The 18,997-nt window shown below is 38.6% G+C and overlaps 1 protein-coding gene across 1 annotated transcript; it reads right to left on the bottom strand.

Annotated features, from left to right (window-relative positions):
• Positions 1–227: 227 nt before the first annotated feature.
• ttc21b (tetratricopeptide repeat domain 21B) lies at positions 228–12,858 on the bottom strand. The gene is made up of 29 exons (XM_078261818.1): positions 12,689–12,858; positions 12,212–12,341; positions 11,978–12,088; positions 11,711–11,877; positions 11,457–11,579; positions 10,904–11,061; positions 10,206–10,290; positions 9,948–10,046; positions 9,631–9,823; positions 9,421–9,518; positions 8,895–9,095; positions 8,525–8,654; positions 8,286–8,443; positions 7,708–7,932; positions 6,874–7,112; positions 6,355–6,427; positions 4,249–4,359; positions 4,027–4,165; positions 3,649–3,755; positions 3,275–3,463; positions 2,951–3,061; positions 2,778–2,859; positions 2,524–2,674; positions 2,289–2,450; positions 1,986–2,181; positions 1,443–1,667; positions 1,170–1,290; positions 1,005–1,072; positions 228–924 (listed from the first exon to the last, which is right to left on the bottom strand). The coding sequence occupies exons 1-29, from the start codon at positions 12,710–12,712 to the stop codon at positions 847–849; spliced, it is 3,954 nt and encodes a 1,317-aa protein (XP_078117944.1). The 5' UTR covers positions 12,713–12,858; the 3' UTR covers positions 228–846.
• Between the last annotated feature and the right edge of the window lie 6,139 nt (positions 12,859–18,997).

The raw sequence follows: 18,997 nt of genomic DNA, 5'->3' as shown, positions 1-18,997 counted from the left end.
GCACTTCCTATCCACGGCAGGCATCCAGTTTATTATGTCCACTAAAATGTTCAGTGTGTCCTACTTTTTTCCCCTTCCAGTCACGCTTGTAAAGGTTTGTCTATGTGGCAACTGTTTGATGATACTAGTTGTCTAATCAGGACATCTTAATCGGGAGGGTACATGTGCTTATTAACGTCAGTTAAATCGTTAGTAGAAAAGAAATCAGGCATAAAATCTGCTTTCATATCTAAATAATTTTATTTGAAATGTATCAAATATAGGCTTAACAGTAACACATCCACATGTATCTGCATCTTAATATTTATCACAAGATAAAACATTACAATTTTGTTTTTCATATATATTAACTGTAGCAAATCATTTCAAAGACAACATGAATATGTCATGTATCAAAATAAAAATAGGCTGTCTAACAGATGGACCACACTTCAATTTTTTATAAACAAAGCTTCAATGTTAATGTTAAAGACTTGTTTTTATGTTCCAAAATCAGTTGAAATGTTTAGGAGTTTGGCTTTGTGAGGAAAGAAAGAAAAATGCTTTCAGCTGAGTGTCTGAACCCCTCTGCACTGTGTTCTCCCAGTTCAGTTTTGCCAGCACCCAACTATTCATATACCCAAATTTACATAGCAATGTGTTTATGTCTTTTCCACCAAACAAATAATACAACTAAGTCTTTTAACTTGACAGCAAAAGACAAACAACAAAAGTAGAATCAATCAAAGTAACTTATTTTTATTACAGAAACATTGGCTTCATTATCTGTCTCACTCTCACACACACACACACACGCACACGCACACGCACACGCACACGCACACGCACACGCACACGCACACAATATTAAGCTCTTAGGGCAGCACGAGCTTTGTCCAGGATGTCCTTTCTCATTCTCGGGTAATTTGGATGAGCAGCCAGAACCTGAGGACGGAAGCTAAGATTAATCACGGTATAAAAACAGATCTAATCTCTCAAACTGTAACCATCCACAGGTGTCTCACCTTATGACACACATCTATGGCATCAACATGCCTCTTTGCTTTTAAGTAGTTGAAAGCAAGCTTGTATCCTGACATGAAAAAACAGACAGTATATGTTAGCAATATAATTCTTTTAATCCCTTTTGTCCTTATAAATAGAACTGGACGTGATGTTGGTTGACATACCAATAGTTGGGTTTGTCCGATTTCCATATTTCCAAGCCAGTTCATAGTTAAGTGCTGCATCACGGAATGCCTGCTCTTTTTCCATTATGTAGCCCAGATATTCATAAGCTTTACAGCATGACTGTGGAAAAAAGTGAAATTATTATCACAAAGACATTTACTTAAAGACAGCCTCAACATTGAAAAGTAACGCAAATCTGCAAAAATACAGAGAATAGGTTTTGTGTAAATTGGACAGCCTTTTTAAGGCAGAGACAATATTTTCAGGCTGACCTTGTTATGATTGTGGCATCTCTTCAAGAGGTCCCCGGCCATGTCATACTTCCCTGAATGGATGTAGATGTCTGCCAAAAGCAGCCAGCTTTTCTCAAACTCATCGGCGTCAACAAGGCTCCAGTTCATCTTAGCTATGCGTTTGAGCTGGTTCCTGGCTCTTGGAGTCTGTTTCAGCACCATATAAGCTGTTGCCATGGCCAACAGAGCTGGCACGTGGTCTTTCTGAATTCAACCAAAGAATCCTGTTTAAGACACTTCCCCCACTATCCTTCTTCCATTTGTTTACACCGAAACCATACAAACTTAATTTCAAGACATAAAGTTGTTTTTTTAATAAATAAAAATCACATAACTGAATTACAACTGTACAAGCAACTACATATATTGTACATGCTCCATTAAAATTTAGCTTGATAGTATAATGTGCAGTTTACAACCAAATGGAGTGACTAACATTAAAAGTGACTTAATGCACAGTGTGGGTATATTTACTCAACCGAGAGTGATGTAACTCATGCACGCCACCTGGGGATTACTTACCTCATTGTTTGCAATCTCAGTGAAAACACTGAGAGCTTTCTCTACATTGGCCTTCTGTTTAGTGGCCAGTAAGCAGCAGTTCTCCAGGATGCGAAGTTGTGTGTGTCCTCCTGGTGTCTGAGGCTTTAACTCCTTCAGCAGTTTCTCGGCGGTTCTCACAGCAAGCTGTTCTGACTCCTGCTTTTCTGTGGAGTTCCTGGTGAGAGATAAAGGTAAGCATTAGATGTAAGTCTATGGGTTTCAAATACAAGAATATAAACTGTATTAAGTCAAGAGTCTTAGTATGATTATACTGCCACTTACCCAATTTCACTATCTAAATTCTCGAATACTTCTCCTCCTATGGTTTCATTGTCAGGATTTAGGTAGATTTCAATCATGTTATACACAGCATTCTGACCCCAATCATTGTCTTTCCGTGCTTTGTTGAAGTGCCACAGAGCATCATTAGGTTCTCCTGTGAACCTGAGCAGCAAGCACAAGTTTAGTCTCAAAACAGATGTCGCCATATTCCGAGGAAAGGCTCCTCTAAACTTACCAAAGATAAAGTCCTTTGCAGTAGTTGAACCCGGGGTCAAACTTAGTCCTGGAAGAATGTTTTTCTGCCATATCAAGAAATCTGAGAACTTCTTCCAACTTCCCTGCCCTCCTCAACAAGTCAATGAGACGTGACAGTGTTGGGTAGTTGTCTGAAAGCAACAGGTGTAAATTATTATGCTTTCCATTTAGAGAAGGTCAGATCACCAATTCACATTTACATTCACATTTTTTTTAAACGTGGCTCTATTGCACCTGGTTTGCGCTCCAGGAGTTGTTGAAAGTGGAAAACTGCCTTTTCATAGTCCTGCTTCCTAAACAGAATGTCAGCCATCATCTGAAGACAAACATATGTAAGAAATAAGTTCTATGAATTAGTTTCTTAAAAAATGGTTACGGTCAAAACTGAGGCGAAAGACAGAACAAACCAGGGTTGCGTCTTCGTTAAACTGGTCATTCTTCAATATGACACTGCACTGCTCCTGGCACGCATCAACCTCGTCTAGAGTAAGGTACAACCGTGCCAACTCCAGCATCACCTAGGAACAAGGACAGCATTCATTTGAATTCATGTGAAAACATTCTTGGTAAATAATATAGAGTAGATAATTCAGATTTCCCTTAAATCAAACTATCAACAACTAAGATCACTTAATTTCACAAACACAAGTCCCAGACTCTAAAAGATGCCAGTGCTTGGTAACCACAGCTGCAGTGAGTACACAGGACGTTTTTGATTCAGCTGCACTGACCTTGCGATCAGTCTCACAATACACAAGAGCTTCTTTGTAGAATTTGACCGCTCTCTCATAGCCCCTCTGACTTGTGTAGTGTTTAGCGATCTCAGCGCAGATCTCGGCTGCATGCTGCTTCTGCATGGGGACGGCGTCAGGCTGCTCCAACTGCACCCGCTTCAGCACCTTGGCCTGCACATCCCGGGCCTATACACAGCAAAATCTCATTTTGAAAACAATAATAAACATCATCCTAATGAAGTTACTTTGTCTGTTCTTTTTAGGCAGACTGGCAAGTTTTGCTTGGAAATAATCACGCAAAAAATATTTGTAACAAAATGTGAAAAGATGACAACGTCTCAGAGAGCCGCATCACTTCTGCAACCACTTACTCTTTGTAGGGAAAATAAAGCGTCCTCATTTTTATCAACCTTATTTTGGATCTTTGCCAACAGGACCAGATAACGGCAATGATCTGAGAGCGCTGGCAGTTCATTCACTGGGTAGGTCCAAAGAAAAAAGGCAAGTTAAAAAGGCAACAAAACAATAAGCAACTAAAAACAATCAGTCACACAAAGAGAGAAGTTTTAAACTGCTTTACAAATTCAAAGCTGCTTGGCATTGCCATAAACCATATTTGCTAATATTTTCTTTGCATTGAGTTGTTAAACATTATTTGCAATTGCACAAACATCATAATGACTAGATTCTCTTGTGGTGTTTTGACGTCAGGAGTTCACTGTGTATACAAATTGTGATATCTGAAGTACCTGGCTCATGGACCAGAGCTTCTTGCAGGACTCTCTCACAGCGCTCATATTGCTTCATCTTCATCAGCAGCTCAGCCAGGTCGTAGCGGAGGAAGTTCTGTTGCTCCGTCTTTAGGGCTGCTTCATAGTAGTTTATTGCCTGCGTAACAACAGCCTTGTGTCAACACTGTTTTTTTCTGTGGGTGAATCGTGTTTATCTTTAAATGAGTGTACAGCACAAACCTTGACGTAGTTATGAGTCTTGACCAGGGCTTTCCCAATCTTGCTGGCTAAAGCACCATCTTTGGGGTTTTTCTTCAGAGCTTGCTCAAAAACCTCAATGGCTTTCTCAGGCTGAGGAAAAACAAATTGGACTGGGTTGTTGGTTTGATGTTTTTGTAAATATTATTTCCGAAAGTCAAAGAAAGTATTCCAGAAAGAAAATGCATTTCATTATTTACAAATTGTTGCGAACATGTGGTAAACACCTTAAGGCTAGGATTAAGATCTGTTGGAGACGTTGTATATAGTGTCGCCTTGATTGAGTATGTGTCAACATGCCTGACCTTAAGAGGTGACCATACCTCCTCCTCTTTGACTTCCTGTTTCATCTTCCTCAAATCACTTAGATGCAGGCAGAATGTGTCCCTTTCCAAAGTAAATCATTACTGAACAACCTTCTGATGAGACTTTCGTTCTATGAGTGTTTCGTTGTTTGATACGAGTGTAGGGACAAGACCACTAAATAATCATTTCCTATAATACCTAGAAAATCAGCTACGTTTATTCATCCCTATTACCTAACATTCTGGGTTGTGCATTGAATGAGAAAATAATTTCCTAAACTATTTCTCCAGTATTGCCTAGTGCTTATTTCCCTTGAACATGTGAGTAAAACAGTGTGTGGTAACCATTAATCCTGTTTTCTCCTTTATATAGCCTATATCAAATAATGTGTCACAATCTTCTACTGTAGTTTCCCTAACCTAGTAATGAGTTGATTTTTGTTAAGCTTCTGTTCCCAGGTGGTGTGCTGATAATGATCCTCTGTGTACTATCCATGCAGTGGGTGATTTTAAAATACTTGATTCCTATCTGTCCTAAGCATAGCTGTTAACTTAACTTAGCTGCTTGCTGTTGCAGGATTTCTAACAGCTTGCTCTCCCTCTACAGGAGGGAGGGAAAGCATTATATCACATGTTAATAAAGTGCTTCCTGTTATTCTGAAAACTTGATTGAAGTATGTGGTTGTCTGTCAAGACAGAGCACAGTATTTTAATATTTATTTTAGGGTTAAGCGCTAAGTTGAGTTAAGATGGGTACATTTACGAATTGCACCACAGCACCTTCAATTGTGGTTTGTATTGACTTTGTCCATGACAATGTTAGTCATATAGCTGCTCTTCGTGCCTCTTAATTGCATTTGAATTGAATTGAACTGAATTCACTCTCAACATACTACTTTCCAGGACATTTAACTTCTCCTCTCATATTTGAGATCAATTTGAAAACTAGTGTACATTTTCTCAGGACACATGGAAAACTGAGAAAAGGCCAAATTATTGAAATAAATGCATTTATGTGCTGCCAAGAGGGGGAGTAGATTTGTTTATTTAATGTCCAGTTAGGACCGACGACTTACGGTGCACTCATTCAGTCTCTAAGATGCTTACACTGATTATAAAAGATGGAGACACCCTGTGTCTAAACAATGTTTTGCGGATTCTAGATAATGTTTCATGACATAACCTTTCAGTTTGATAGCTCACTCCAACATAAATGTGTTTAATTCCTGGCTCCTCTTTCAGAGATATGTGCAGTAGCATTCTGAAGCGTTCCTTGTACGTTTTTTATATTTTACAGAAAAGCATCCCCAAAACTATTCTGTTTTATCATACTGCTTTCAACTGCAGGGCAAGGATTGGAAGAGGGACACACTGTGTTCCTTTTAGACAGGAATCATCCAAGGTAAGACCTTGGTGATGAACTTCATTACAGCTCAAACACAACACAGCAGAGAAAGATCAAAAAACAGCAAGGCTCCTTTACATGAATGGCAAGACAAGGAATGTAGACGTGTAAAGACACTCAGAACAGAAGTTATTACACCATACGGAGGCTTCACATTTGTATAACTCCTCTAAGAATAATCTCTCTGACGGACAGCTTTTTCATTACACCTTTGACTTTTTGAAAAAAGGTATAAAAGACTTGACCAAAATAAAACTGTGATTAGACTTACAAGAATATGCTTATTTGAAGCATGCAGCACATTTAAACCCAATAGCCACACAAATCAGTCCCAAAACATATCTCATAAGACACCGATGAATCACATCGAACACTTACTTCTTGAATGTTCATGTAGGCATCACCTAATAAGAGGTATGTGTGAGGGCTGGGCAGCTTCTCCACCATTTCTCTGGAGAAAAGATAAATATATCACATCACATATGGTGTACTTCAACATGTAGACATACAGTATGTCTCTACTGGTCTGAGGTTCCGTCAAGCTTTACTACATCTCAACCGTTAATACAAGTAGCATCAGAGACCAGCAGACGACTGGAGGCAACTGTGCACATTTCATCTTTACTGGATGAATGGCTTCAGTTAAATTTGATTTAATTTGATTTACTTTATGCTTGTGGTCTTCCTACTACAGACACAGCTGGATGAAATGTTGGTGCACTACGGCTGAATATCCTCGAGTCATGTATTTAATTAAGTTTCAGCCATTACTGTTCGAGACAAACATTTACAATGCATTAGGTCTCAGAAGGAGTATAGTCACTCATATGTTCTGCTACTATCTTACATCAAGATTATTTCCCCCACCGCTCATTTGGATCCAAATGTACCGCTCACCTGTAACAGCTTGCATACAGACGTTTCTCTTTTCTGTGGTTCAGATATATGTCTGCCATTTTCTCCTTGGCTTGGATGTAGTAGGGCTGCTCAGGGGTAATGTTTCGGAGCATACTCAGTGCCAGCTCGGTGTCCCCACGCAGCAGGGCCAGGTCCGCATTGGCAATAGTGACACGTAGCTCCTCGGAGGTTCCTGAGAACTCATTGATGGCATCCTGCATCACCTTTGCTGCTTCATGCTGAAATATTAAATAAATTCATAAGTGTATACTGTATTGTTTCCTTAAAAAATATGTGGAAAAACACAAAAACACTACTTGGATGGAAACCATAAAATACTCACAGCAGAGTACACTGCTTCACATGATGATGATGATGATGAATAATTTTATTTTGGTTAACATACATGAAAGAAACAATTATTTCCCACAATTTGCCACCGTAGCTTACCGAAAAAGGACTAGGCTGAAGCCAAGGCTTATTTTTGCCTAACCTATAATCCCCATAGAATCACCCAGAAATCCAACTAAACTAAATGAAACTAAATACTTGAGTACAATCCTAGTCATTTTACATTTTAATCAAATTACTTCATAACCCTTAATTATTTTCGAAGCTTTTTTGAAACTCAACAGACGTACACATTTTCAACTCATCATTAAGTTCATTCCCCAAAACTGAAACACATCTATATTTTACATTAGTCCTCACTGCAACAGTTTCAAAAATAGAGAACCGTCTTAAATTATAATTCATCAACATCAACCATAACTAACAATATCTAGAGGATAGTATCATGTACAAGCCTTCATACATCAAAACTCAAAATGTTACCTGTTCTCCGTTGAGCCACAGAGCCTCAGCTAACTCCAAGAACACAGAGAGACAGTCAGCAGGACTCAGCTCAATCTTCTTGTTCTTGGACTTGGACGAGAATCCAGCTCTGCGGACACCTGGAAGACTCATGGCCATCTGCAGTGTCTGAATAGCCTCCGTCAGCTCGCCCATTTTCTTCTTAGCCTGAGCCTTGATCAGGTGGTACAACGGATGTTCTCGAATCTGGAATAGACGAGAAGTCACGACCCATTTAGACAAGAGTAACATTCACCACAGAAGTAATTTTGATCATCCCAACCCAGCTAACTGTTGGCATTTAACAACATACACTGATAGCTTGTCACTGCTGACAATATCTTCAATGTTCCCCTCTGTGGAGAAAAAGTATATTTACCAAATGCAATTTTCTGCTTCCCTTCAGTGACACCCTTTTCTGTATTACTATGCCTAACTAAGGACAAGCTGAAATGCTCCTAAATGTTATTAGTCATGTGTCAAATAAGTGCCTGAACGCACACTGTGTCCCGTAAACATTTAGCAGCCAATAATACTGTCCATCTTGATGGTGATCTTACCTCAAAGTTATGGCTGAGGCAGAGTTCAAGAGACTGGGAACACATTGAGAAGTTACCCTGCAGCAGATGGAGCTGTGCCATTAGCAGATGAGCATCTGCATGAGAAGGGCACTGGTCCAGACAATGTTGAAGACTGCTCTGCGCAGCATCAATGTCACCTGAATAAACACAGAGACAATGCAGTTTAAAATAGCATTTGCAGAAAAGAAACCAAAACATATTTTAAATGCAGTGCTCACCAGACTGATATCTGACTTTGGCTAGAAGGAAGACCCCTTGAGGGAGACCTGGCACAATCTTGACCACAGTATCCAACAATGTGGCACAGTGCTGGAGCTGAGGAGCAGGAGACTGGCCCTGGGCTGAAGGCTAAAACAAGAACAGTAAAAGTCGTATTTAATGCAGAGACTTTTCATAAGTCTCACTAAGACAGGATGCATATACATATCATACTTAACCCAAATGTGTGAAATAAAAAATCATGAGTATCAAAATGAATGCATAACTGACTGATGCTCTCTTGCATTGCCCAAATTTAAGGCCCAGGATTTACATACACATTTTAAGGACCAACAGGCACCTTGTCATTGATGAGTCTCCCAGTCGTACCTTAGCTGGACACAGTGCAAGATACTCTTTGACTATCTCCAACAGGAAGTCAGGGTTCAGCTTCTCAAAGTACTCCACTCCCAGAGGCAAACCCTGAAGTGTGGAGAAGTGTGTGTCCACTGCATCATTCAACAGATTGGTCACTTCTTCCTGGGGCCTCCGCTTTTTCACTGCCAGAACGGCACGTAGGTAGAGTAGCTCCTGAGGGTAACAAAAAATTATTTACTTATAGAAGGAGAAACGCAAAGATGGTAGAGGTAGGTAGCAGAGAGGAAAACTTGACTAGGCATTCTGTACAAGATGGATCAAAAACACAAGCAAAAAAACAAAAAGTCTCCCGGAAAGAGTAACTGAAGAGAAAACACTGAAGACCTACTGGAGCAGGTGCTGCCTATCCTGCCAGGTGCTCTTGCTTAGTGCCTTTTCAAAGCATAATAAATTAAACCATGATAAGGCTCTTCCTCTAGAATACTCTAACTAGAGTGGAAAACATTTTTTGTTGTCAGCCTTTATAAAAAGATGTTACCCCTGATTTTCCAATAGATTGTTGAATCTCTGTGAGAAATTCCAACTGTTGTTCTGCGTCTTCAAGGTGGCCCTCTATCAGCTGGCAACGAATTATACCTGAGTGATAAAAAAACAAAAACAAAAATGTTATATCTTCAGAAATAAAAAATGTATGTATGAACCCTCTGAGTGTCATTCAGACACCAGGTAAATAATTGTAACATGTTACCAATCAAAGCAGAAACACTTGTCTCATCCAAAGTCATGGCTGTCTTGTACCACTTCATAGCCTCCTTGATTCTGCCCTGAAGCACCATCTGGTAGCCCAACTCTGTGGCTAAATCTGAGTCCCCCGCTGCCACAGAGAAGGCTCTTTCCACCATCCTAAAGGTCTGCTCAATCAATTTCTCATTTCGTCCGCACTATGAAAACAAGAAACACTGTAAAAGCTGAAATTCCATACTAGTCAAACAACTCTTTAGACGTAATGAGGACCAAAACGGTTTACTATTAGGAATTTAGAAAGAATACTGAAAATTGTCTTACAACACGTGTAAAAGCTAGAGACATCCTGTAGAAAAGCTCTGGGTTGTGTGGTTCCAGAATCTCCAAACTGCTGATGAGGTTTGAAAGCTGCTTTACCGACTGCCAAGAAGGATATAAAAAACGCTTCTGTAAATTGATCAGCACTTCACCACAGCTCCATGATGATAAATGCCAGTGTGTACAATATTTTTTTAATTCCTGCCCATGTATAATCCCTACCAGTTCAAAAATATTAACAAGTAAAAATGTGAACTTTACCTCAGTAATATCTCCATCTCTACATAAAGAATGTAGCGCTAGCATCCGTAGTGCCTCCAGGTTATTTTTATCCTTCTGTAAAAGCCTGAAATATGATACAAGGCACTGTGAATGAAGTCCATCTCCCACACTTGATAAGCTTGAATTTCATTGATTAATAGTAATAGAATATATGATTACTGCTGCAGTACTGAGTTGAGACAGACAAATAACATTACAACTAAAAGGAACTGTGAAGGCCATCAAAGGATGTGAAGTATACTGTATGCTGGCTGCATCCATCCTACTTCACATAATGAGGGCACCACAGCAGCGCTAAACTTGAGGCAGCAACTCTTCTTTCTGTTCAGCAAACCTTCAGCAGCAAATCCTTGGAATTGTCTTAGACTTCTTCACTTTGGCTGAAAGGCCTTTTTATACTGTTTGACACTGGCCAAGGTCCAGAGGGGTGAGCACAAACAATGGCTTAATCAGTATGCACTGGTTTGAGGCATCATGCTAGTGTTTTATTTGTACTTGAATGCTGAGCCATTTGTAAGGCAGATTGTGTTTTTTTGTGCATCTTTGGTCGTGATTGCAAATGTTGTTGCGCTTTATGATCTCACCAGAGACATTGTAACCCTCAGATAGGCTTACACTAAGAAAGACATGACCTGTGTATGATTTAGGAGAAACCACCTAACCACCTCATCAATTACCTGTGTGCTGCATCCATGGTTTGGTCCCAGTCTTGAAGGCTGAGCAACAGTTTCATCTTCTTGATGAGGGCAGGCAAGAACCCAGGGAAACTAACAATGACCTGGTTAACCATCTCCAATGCTCCGGAGTAGTTCTGACGATATTCATAGTATTGTGCCTAGGACAGACGAAACATCACTTAGGGTTTATCATACACCCAAGCTTGTACCCAATATTATTATTACTTTCGTATTCAATATGAGCGAAATGTCTAATAATAATAAACCTATCAAGAACATCAATTAAAGCAAGTTACAGAAGAATAATCCAAACAATGCACTCTCCAAAAAAACTGAAAGATATTTCATATGATAAATGGAATAGCTGAACTTAACAGTAATTATACACCAATCACAGTGTTGGTAAGGGACACACTAAATAAAACGCAGAGTCAATTAGAAACACAATAAGTACTATAAGAGGCATAGGAAATATGAGAAATTATAGCATCGTGATATATTCATCTGTGATTGAGAAGGATTATTTTATATGGATTTGTAATTCCCATCTCACCTTTCCCATCATGGCAAAAACATCTGCTCTCTCTTTCAGTCCTTCATCAAAGTACTTTCCAGCCTTTCTGGCATAGGTGTCTTTACCAGATGTCACATCTATCCACGCTTTTAGGATTATACCCTGAACAACACATTTGCAAATGGATGAGAAGCCAGAATGCCCCTCTTACCATTACATACATTTCAAGACTTTGCATGAAAATGTAAAAGTGATACTGATACATTTCTAAATGACAAAAATGCTAATCTCACCTCTCTCGAGCCATTGGAAAGTTTGATCATTCTCTCTATGTACTCCCTTGCCTTATCATTTCGCCCTAATAGCCAGAGAAACATCCCAGCATAGTACAGACTCTTGGGAGGTGCACTTTTACGATCCTCTTTGACCTTAGCATCAAGTTCTTGAATGACTTCTCTGTCTGTGAATACAAAGACACTTATTAGAATATTACCAACAGGCGTGTCCAGTCCTTTGCGCAAACATCTGTGATATAAATAAAAAGGACTATGTTGGCTCACCTGGGTTTGTCTTTTTTTTCTCAGCATAGACAAGGGCCATTAATGTGCAGAGAGACACATCTTGACTATCTCTTATTGTGTCCAACTCTATGGAGGCTTCTTGAATTTGATCTGTATTAAAATAATGACATACGTGCAAGTATGTCAGATGACAAAGATACACTAGTCTAACCAGAAATGGTCCATTCTATTGTTATAACAACTATTGTTGTAATTTTATTCTTTTAAGCTTACCTTGCATAAGGGTACCATATGCATGAAAAAAACTGTATATAGGATCATTGCTGAATTTCCTCTGAGCAGCTGCTGCAGCGTTTACTGCGTGATTAAAATACTTTTCATAGCAATAGCACCTGATCAAAGCCTGTGGAGAAAAAAAAAAGATTACTGCGTGACACAAAGTGACATGGAAACCCAAAGTTAAAAAAGGAACCCTGCGTTTAGCTTCAGTAACGTTATGTCAGCTAACTTAGTTAACGTTGATTAACGTCATTGACATTAACGTTAGCCGATATCATTCTTCCACAGCTATTATTACTTTTTGAAAGGTCTGACGAAAAGTCCTCTCTCATTTATACCTAACGTTAACAGTGTTACTTCTCACTCTGTATCATTTTGCCATTTGATTGGTTTAGCGTTAACGTTATATCTGGAGCATTGGGTTGCTGTAACGTTAGTTAGCTAGCATATCAATAAAACATGCTCGCTTACCAACGTTGTCTCTTCATCCTCCATCTTGGCTGAGACGCTTTGTGCTTAAACAGTAACTGACGTAAAAACAACTGCCAATTTAACTTGTGCGTATTGTACTTTAGCATAGATATTTTTTTTTTTTTTTTTGTGTTTTCGCCATCTTGCACCAACTCCTTTAGCGTTGCCCGGTAACTTAGTAACAACTACATATTAAGGAAGAATTTCTTTTCCTGATTTTTTCCTTTCAGGCACCACTTATTCGCTGGCTGCTTGTATCCTGCCTCATTGAGTATGATTGGCAGACCAAAACCCCAACCATAGATTCTATTGTTTCTGCATTCTAAACATTTACTTAGTAAAGATTGTTTGGGTGATGATTGGTAAACAGCGTTGGTAAACAGTTTTGGCCTCTTAGTCTTGCAGTGAGCCTGACAGTCCATACTCAGGAAAATAGTGCTACCTCTATGGACGCCATCTTTACATTTGAGTCTGACTCGAGCTAGTGTCGCCTTTGTATCTCTAGGTGGCGCAGTTATCCTTTTATAAAATGTGATACTATTAAGACTACTACTACTACTACTACTACTATTCATGATAATAATAATAATAATAATAATAATAATAATAATACATTGTTGTTATTATTATATAGTTATATTACACAACACAACATTATTGTTGTTTGTTTATTTAATATTAAAGTGCCCATATTATGAAAAACACTTTTTCTGGGATTTGGGGTGTTCTTTTGTGTCTCTGGTGCTTCCACACACATACAAACTTTGAAAAAAATCCATCCATGCTGTTTTGAGTGAGATACAGTTTCTGAATGTGTCCTGCCTTCAGTCTCTGGGTGAGCTGTTCAATTGTCTTGTGACGTCACAAGCCGAAACGAGCTGGCTAGCCGCAACCATTAGCTCGTAGCATTAGCATGCTAACGCTAACGCTAATACTAACGCTAGCATGCTACCTCGTTCTCAATAGCAAAGCACTGCAACAACACACACAAGTTCACCATAATCTACAAAAGAACTACTTACATGTGCGCCCTCATTTAGAAGTCTCCCAGCTAATCCTGCCTTTTAGTTGCAAAGAAATGATGAAACGTAAAATTTGAAGCCTTTATTTAATTTGCTACATGGTGTTGTACTGGATGGCCGGACGACCCTCCGTATATCATTAACAGATACTTTAGGCAACTCCAGCAAACACCTTGTAAACTTCATCTCTGCCATCATAACGGTCTACTGTCACTGTCTAATGTTTTCTTCTGGTAGCCAGAAATGTCCAAACATCCTTACGCCAATGCCAATACGCCATAGAGCTGTGAAGTTTGCCAGTGTTCGCGCAAGCGTAGAACTGATCAGGCAGTGTCGTAAAACACGTTGAGTTTCTGCGCATGCGCTTAATTGTGCGCATGCGCAGAACGGATCTTACAGGCGGTACGGATCGGGTACTGACAACATGTGCGAGTGCAATCAAAGATAGTACAGAAGAAGAAGAAGAAGAAAAGAGGTCTCACTCTGTAGCTAAAACAGAGACCAGCTGAAAAGAGGATCTGCAGCAGTGAGAGAGAGCTGTGCAGTACAACAAAAATATGGTGTTTTTTGAAAATTAAACCATGTAAACCTATTCTGGTACAACCTTAAAATACAATTATGAACCTGAAAATGAGCATAATATGGGTGCTTTAACGTTTAAATATGTTTAAATATGTATGCACCAAACCAAAGCAAATTCCTAGTAAGTGCTACTTACCTGGCAATAGAACTTTTCTGATTCTGATTCTGGTGATCTTAGGCAAGGAAGGTGTATGTGGAGTGGTTATAGCCTAGGCCTGCATTCAATTAATTGGGGAATTTTACTGTGCGCAATGATTTGATAAGATAGTCAAAACAACTTCTAGGGTATTTGAAGCAAGCAGGGGAAAAATGCACGTTGAGGTAGGTTAAATCTACTTTGAATACATGGAAATGATTTCATGGAGCTCAGTGGCTGTTACACTCACAGAGTTTGGATTAATGTGATCAGGCATGTTGGGCTGGCCTTCTGTTTGCCAGACCTACGCAATTTACCATCCTCAGTTAAGGAAAGACATTTAAAGATAATGCCAACATATTATCTAATTTCGGTTATTCTGTAATATAAACTATAAAATAAAATATTGTTCAGCTCATCCAAACGAGACAAACGAGGTGCAAATTCTCACTTATTAACACCTCTTTACGTAGTTTACCATCTGCAGTGGAAACATATTTCCATCAAGCCAATGGTAATTGGTGGCCAAATGTTATGCAACACCACGCATTGACTGTTAAGTATGAACACTTGATGTCTACAGTGTTTAGTCCATGACAGGAGCAGCCAGTGTCCGGCGTTGGTGCAACTGTTTCAAGAGAGACCTTTCCATGCCTTGTCAGATACTGTTTAGCACTAACTCTGGCACATAATCATTACTCTCTGCAGCACACATCAATGGAAGAGTAAATCAGGTTGGTATCGAGCTCTGAGCATATGCAGCAATGGGAAAAGTCTGTGTACTGTACCACACAATTTAGCTCAGAGTTTTTAACCCATGTTATTAGAGGTTATTTTACCACAACAAATATGCATGATGAATTCTATTAATATGAACTAGTTTGTGTTTATTAATTAATTAATACAAATTAAATCAATTGATCATTAATTATATTTTCCATGATATTCATAAAGAGTAGTTAGATGATAGATAGTCAAGGTGTTGTACTTAGCAAATAGCAATAAATACTGCATGTGTTGTTGCACTTACAAAGAATGCATCTGAAACCCTATTAGAGGAAAGACTTTGGAATATGTACCCCCTGGGATAAAGTGCTATAGCATTCTAATGGATATATCCATTGTGGTTTGTACAGACCATTATTGATCAAAGGGCCATGCCCAAGCAGCTCACTTGCAGTTTAACTCTTTTATTTCTTGTTCCATATGTGTTGCTTGAAATGTGATTGCCTTGCACTTCAGTGCATGTCCTAATTTACTCTTGTAAACATACAACATGTATTATGTTGATGGTCAAGGATTTCTATTGTCTTACATATTTGCAGTAACTATAGTCTCTGTTGTATTTCTAATGGTCAATGTGTTTTTTTTTAGCGTGTGTTGTGAGTTACTGTGGGTGTGGTTCACTTGAAACACGACTGTGTGTGTGTGTGAGTGTGTGCGATTTAGCAGTTGAGATAAAAAGTGAGTGTGCGAATGTCTGTATGTGAGTCTGTGTGTCTGTCTATTAGCACATAGGCAAGGATAGGGGTGTACTCACCACTACCCAATATAATGGGATTTTCCTCCTATCTATCCATAGCAAATTACATTAGGCTACAGAGCTGTTATGGGCAGCATTCTCAAATTTCTCTTTGAATTGTTTTTCCCCATGCATGCCAGTGGTTAGATCCCAAGCCAAATAGACATCCTTCCACATATAACATGTCCACATATTATTACCCAGCTTGCAAGACTCCTGGGGTGGAGACGGCAGACCAACTTCCGACCTTCTAGCCTAATGCGGTCTAACAAAGAAGCTTGATGTCATGTTGCTGGGCAACCGGCAAGGAGAATCTGCAGAATCACTCTTGATTTACTGGTCATTAAAATAGGCAATCTGTAACCCGACCAGTTACCATCAGTTGAGCTGTGTGCTGGTTTTCAGTCATAGGCTTACATCAGATAAAATTATAGGTAATTATTTGTCACAAAAACAACATGTGAGCCATAAAGTAGGCTACTGTGAGTGGGTGTGGCGCAAACTGATAATCACATAATTGTGAGACAGTATGGCAGGAATAATCAGCACTTTGCCATCAGCCTCTTGTTTACTGCACTCCGGATTCAGCAGCCACAATAGGTAAAAGCTTGCGTGGACTCTAATGAATATTTCGACTGTTATTAATAATTAATAAAATGTTCCACCCACTTAAGATGCTAATAGTTTCCGGCAGAAGCCACACAGCGCACTTAGGAACCAGAGTCTAGCTTCTTGCAAATATGATGCTAAAACATACTGCACACTAAAATAAAAATACGCTGCACATTTCAGTTCTGAAGCTCCTGGGCAGGACAGACTAAACTATTTAGATTTTTTATTAAATACTGGTATAATGTATTGTCATGTCACTCAAGATGATTTTTTAAAAGTTAGACGTTCACAAATGCTTTCAATATCCCAAGAGATTCAAGAGATCAATATAAATTGAACCATTTACAGTTTGAGTGCTCGTTATATTTTGCACATGAAACGGACACTTTACATTTTACAGTTTCTGAAATTACACTAATGGTGACTGCGGTTATAGCAATCAGCATTTTAACAGAAACTGATATTACTGATTGTGGTTAGCACTTTAGATCCATTTTTCAAAATGAAATCCCCTCCCTGTAATAACTGAAAGTTATAATGACTGTATTACTCATCGATTTCATGCAACTACCATTTTGAATCCTTGCCTGCCTGATATCAATCACATTAGTTTACTAAACAAATATGAAATCAAAAAATGCTGCTTAATAATACATTTATATAAATAATCACAATGGAAATCTCAGCATAAAGGAATAAGGTAAAGAAATAAACACTTAAGTGTGCTCTGACTTTAAGACTCAGCAACAGTTAAACATTACGAACCCAAAAATGTAGTCTTCAAAAAACAAAAAAACTCTTAGTTGGAGAAACATGAATTAATAAGGGAATAGTGTCACCAGTCATGCAGTATATGCATACTCCAATCACATATCTACAACAATTTAAAGCATAAGATATACATGTATATAAATTTTTTGCTGAATGTCGCATGATACAACTGAACAGTTATTTCTGTAACAGAGATTTTGAAGACAGAGGGACATGCATAAAGTAGTACACAGTTTCACCAGAACATAGATAATAACAGGGTTCCTGGAGAAAAGACAAAAAGGCAAGCAAAGCCCAACTTTTGGGCAGTTAGTCTCACTCTGGGAGAACACCTCTCACAGTCAGCTCAAAAAGAAAGAAAAAGTAATTAAAGAAGGGACCTTATATACATAAAACAATATACAAATGTCTTTTATATAAAGAAATGTAATGAATGTTTTAAGCATAGTTGAGGTACATGTAATCTTTATTCTGTTGGCGTTTCAGTGAAATGGGTTATAGCAGTGTCTTGCATGCAGTTAATTTATACACTACAAGCATTATGCATATGAATGACGGGGAAAGTTACATTCTATTTAATCAAAACATTCTTTCATTATGCATTTAGAATATTGTAAGTAATTAATGTTTTATTTACATGCAACATATACTTACATGAATGGAATTTTACTTTTATAATATGGAACAACAGATGTAGTTGTGACATTTTAGGGTGGTTGTCATAGCTATGGGAAGAAATGACGAAAGTAACACACCGGCAGCTATAAAATGTAAACAGAAGATGGAAACATGAGATGTGTGATGCCATGTCCTTGAGACAATCATTCAGAATATTCTGAGCTGTCTTTCATCCAACTTAGATATTTTACATGATAAAGACTGAGAGGAAAAACTGTGAAAAAACAGTAAACACATAAAAAATCATCTACCATTTTGTTCTTGACATCATTTCAAAATAAAAAAAATGCAGTTAAAGGTTGAAAAGTAAAGCTTGAACAGCACAGTCATATAACATCACCAGTAATCAAACGCTTTGTCTTATGAAGTAAAATTACCGTCCATATAGCAGTTTTCATAGACATTTAAATTTTTTACCTCACAGCTCCTGGTGGATGTTTAGTATCCCTGTCTGCCTGAATACAGCAGAAAATGGAGACTATATTTGGTTTCATATCACAGGTAATAAATAGTAATTGTTCCATAAATTCCATAGTTCCATAATCATTACATTGACGTCCATCATCAAAAACAACTAGGAAAGAAAACAGACACAAACAAGATATAGTAGGCTTTTTCCTAAATTCCCAACTTTGAAAAGCAAATCTTCAGTTGAAGACTGCTTTTAGTTCAGTTTCATGATGAAATCTGTACAACATTAGCAATATTGTAAATGGTACATAGGTAGCACACATCAGGCTGAGATGAAGTATGTGAATTAATTTGATGATTCAACAAAACTAGGCAGTGGTGGCCTAAAGGGTTAGAGAAGCGAGCTTGTGACCGGGAGGTCGTCGGTTGAATCCCCAGACTGACAGGATAAAATCTGGGTGGGGAAAGTGAAAGAGCAGCACCTGCCCTCCCTCATTACCACCACTGAGGTGCCCTTGAGCAAGGCCCTTAACGCCAACCGCTCCAGTGAGCAGATCAGACTGTGGTTGTACTGT

Source organism: Sander vitreus, chromosome 11 (genome assembly GCF_031162955.1).
Source record: "Sander vitreus isolate 19-12246 chromosome 11, sanVit1, whole genome shotgun sequence".
Taxonomy (NCBI): Eukaryota; Metazoa; Chordata; class Actinopteri; order Perciformes; family Percidae; genus Sander; species Sander vitreus.
The sequence above is the reverse complement of the archived record's forward strand: the minus strand, read 5'-3'. Positions and strand labels throughout refer to the sequence as shown.

Excerpts from the sequence above, each read along its gene's own strand:
- ttc21b (XM_078261818.1), bottom strand. The coding sequence starts at position 12,712 with ATGGAGGATGAAGAGACAACGTTG. Across the intron at positions 11,062-11,456 it reads TTTTTGCCATGATGGGAAAG|GCACAATACTATGAATATCG; the intron begins GTGAGATGGGAA and ends CGTCTGTCCTAG. Across the intron at positions 4,360-6,354 it reads CCTACATGAACATTCAAGAA|CCTGAGAAAGCCATTGAGGT; the intron begins GTAAGTGTTCGA and ends GTTTTTCCTCAG.